General features: G+C 38.7%; 1 protein-coding gene across 1 annotated transcript; it reads left to right on the plus strand.

Annotated features, from left to right (window-relative positions):
- Window positions 1-330, plus strand: LOC138897720 (uncharacterized). Its single transcript, XM_070183727.1, has one exon. It carries the CDS (start codon window positions 1-3, stop codon window positions 328-330), a length of 330 nt encoding a protein of 109 aa, XP_070039828.1.
- Window positions 331-3450: the final 3120 nt, after the last annotated feature.

The raw sequence follows: 3450 nt of genomic DNA on the forward strand, positions 1-3450 counted from the left end.
ATGGTTCACACATCAACTAGGGCAACTCCTTACCTGCTGGTCTACGGTACGGAAGCGGTTATCCCTGCCGAAGTAGAAATCCCTTCTCTAAGAATCATACAAGAAGTTGAGCTCAGCGACGCAGAATGGGTACAAAGCCGATATGAACAACTGGCTCTCATCGATGAAAAAAGAATGAATGTGGTATGTCACGGTAAACTCTACCAGAATAGAATGTCAAGAGATTTCAATATAAAGGTTAGACCAAGACAATTCACAATGGGGCAGTTAGTGATAAAGCGGATCTTCCTACATCAGGATGAAGCCAAGGGGAAGTTCTCACCCATTTAGCAAGGTCCCTATATGGTTCATCGAGTACTAATAGGAGGAGCACTCATACTTGCAGAAATCGACGGAGAGATTTGGCCAAAACCTATCAACTCAGACGCAGTCAAGAGATACTATATTTAGGATTGTTTACATTTCTTCATTTGATGTAATTGAACTATGCTTGACCTGATTCCCGTTTAAGAGGAGATACGTAGGCAGCCCTGTGGGTTCGGTCACATCTTAATAAAATCTTCATTCTCCCCACGATCAGAAACTAGGGTAAGATCTCAAGTTTAGCCAACTTTGTCATATGCGGAACATCCAAAATTATTGTCATAAGTATACATTTAAAACTGGGGCAGTATTTTGAAGGGGACCCTCAAAATTCTAAGGCAAGGAGGTCGCAATGTCTCTAAAATATGTCACAGTCACCGGTTCATCTAAATTATTTGATATCGCATGCTACTACATTTCAAATAACTATATTTATTAAATGCATTGCATATTTTTCGAAAAATTGTGTTTCTATGGCAGCCAGATGTTGCCCAGGGTAACTCAAACAGGATCCCAAGACAGGAGCAAAGGACGAGCAAGAAGAGAAAAGCACGAACCGACCTTCCCCCAATAAAACTCACAATTTTTCTTTGGATGCAGGCACGATGAAAAAACATTATCCGCAGATACATCAAGTCATTACCTTTATGACGACAAATTACCTAGCGCAGACACCTCCAGCTAAGAAATACTTTACTTTGTCACCGCCTTCTCATCATTTGCATGAGGTTAAGCTCTACCTCCCTTCTTGCATGAGGCTAAGCATTGCCTCCCTAATTGCATAAGGCTAAGCACTGTCTTTCCTGTATGAGACTAAGCGTTGTCTCCTCTTCTTGCATGAGGCTAAGCATTACCTTCTTAAATGCATAAGGCTAAGCATTGCCTTTCCTGCATGAGATTAAGCATTGTCTCCTCTTCTTGCATAAGACTAAGCATTGTCTCCTCTTCTTGCATAAGGCTAAGCATTGCCTTTCCTGCATAAGAATAAGCCTTGTCTCCTCTTCTCGCATGAGGCTAAGCATTGTCTCCCTAATCGCATAAGGCTAAGCATTGCCTTTCCTGCATGAGACTAAGCATTGTCTCCTCTTCTTGCATAAGGCTAAGCACTGTCTTTCCTGAATGAGACTAAGAATTGTCTCATTTTCTCGCATAAGGCTAAGCATTGCCTCCCCAATTGCGTAAGGCCAAGTATTGCCTTTCCCCGCACGAGACTAAGCATTGGTCCCCCCTTTTTGGCATAAGGCTAACCATTGCCTTTTCCTTGCATAAGATTAAATACTATCTGCACTACGCTATCTCTTTGTTCACCTAGGGCTAAGCGCTGCCCTCATCTCACACAAGACTAAGCCTTATCTTGTCTCGACCTTGCATATGACCAAGCATCATATCTTTGCATTTCATGGGCTGAAACATTGACATTTTATCCAAAGGCGTCATAGTCCGAAGGCATCATCCTCATAGCCGGGAGACACCATTCTCTGGCCTGAGGATCTCTCAAAATTGCACACCATTATTCAAAGGCGTCATAGTCTAGAGGCACCATCCTCATAGCCCGAGGACACCAATTCATGGCTTACGAATCCCTTATCACACGCTTCATGGCCCAGGACGTCATGGTCTAAGGATATCATCATCACCGTCCAAAGACAACCTTCATGGTCTGAAGGGAATTTGTATCATGTTTAAATTTTTGCAATACTCCATATATATATATATATATATATATATATATATATATATATATATATATATATATATATATATATATATATATATTTGCATGTACCGTGTTTTAAATTTTGCAAGTAACTCGAAAAGTAACCGTTCTTCCAAACGGGAGCAATCTTCGCTCCAGTTTCCGGCCACAACATTCGTAACGTTCACAACGTTCACATCCTTCAATTGTTTCAAACGTAACCGACCACCAGCAATTGTCCACCTTTTACTTTATGACCGTTTAGATACTCGCTTTGTCATACATTTGTAACATTTCAGATTCACATTCATCCGATATATCCTATCCAAGGGAACCCTTTTCGAAACATACGACCATTCTTATAACAACTCCATCGGTTTCGTTCGCCGTTGGCTCCGGAACTACACACGGCATGATTCCCGTAACATCAGGGATATGTAGACAACTCAGGAACCAGGGTTTGGCCTCCATTTTTTCAAATCACTTCATTCCTCATTCTATTCGGCCAAAATTGGTCATCATTGTTTTTACCCGACAATTCTTTCATCGTTCCCGAGTAAAGAGGTGCAGCTGTTGCTACCCAATTTTGCCCTCATATTTTCTCAAATAATATATATACTTTCAAAACATCATTTTTTCGCGTCATTATTTAGTTACAAGTCCATACAAGCATTTTTCTATAATTTTCCATAATTTTCAGAGCTTTAAAATTGATTTTTCTGCATTTAAATTACTTGAATATTTATTAATTACTCCCTCCAATTATTTTTGTGATGACATAATAACCTAAAATTATTATTTTGCATCTATAATACTTGATTCAGATATTTTACTCTATTTTTTATAATTACATTAGTATTTTTAGGCCATTTGCACAATCTTGCAATAATATCTTTTATCTTGCAATTTTATTGCATTCATCATTTAATTCAAGGTCAAAATAATATCTTATATTTTTATAATATTCTACTATTGTTTTAAAGTATTAATTGGCATAAATATCATTTTTATAAATTATTTAACCATTTTCTTTAATTACTTTCTCTTAATTTCCTATTTAAAAACTCTGGCCCAAAATTAGGATTAATTTCGGACCATTAAGCTCCAAATAGACCCCTGGACCAATAACCCAGCTCACAACACTTCTCACTACTCTCCTTATATCCCCTAACCCAAACCCCAATCCCCACTTTCTCTTCATCAGCCGCCCTCAAACACTCTTCCCTCCCACCGAAACCCTAGCCGCCCTCTCAATCTTCTCCGAATCCGTCTCAATCATGGATTCCTTATGTGATTTTCTTACCTTTTATGTGTTACCTCAGTATTACTTACAAGATTGTGGTATTACTTAGTATTTGCCCCATTTTTGGAAAATATTAATTTACGAATCA

Source organism: Nicotiana tomentosiformis, chromosome 8 (genome assembly GCF_000390325.3).
Source record: "Nicotiana tomentosiformis chromosome 8, ASM39032v3, whole genome shotgun sequence".
In the NCBI taxonomy this organism is placed as follows: Eukaryota; Viridiplantae; Streptophyta; class Magnoliopsida; order Solanales; family Solanaceae; genus Nicotiana; species Nicotiana tomentosiformis.

Excerpts from the sequence above, each read along its gene's own strand:
- LOC138897720 (XM_070183727.1), top strand. The coding sequence starts at position 1 with ATGGTTCACACATCAACTAGGGCAACTCCTTACCTGCTGGTCTACGGT.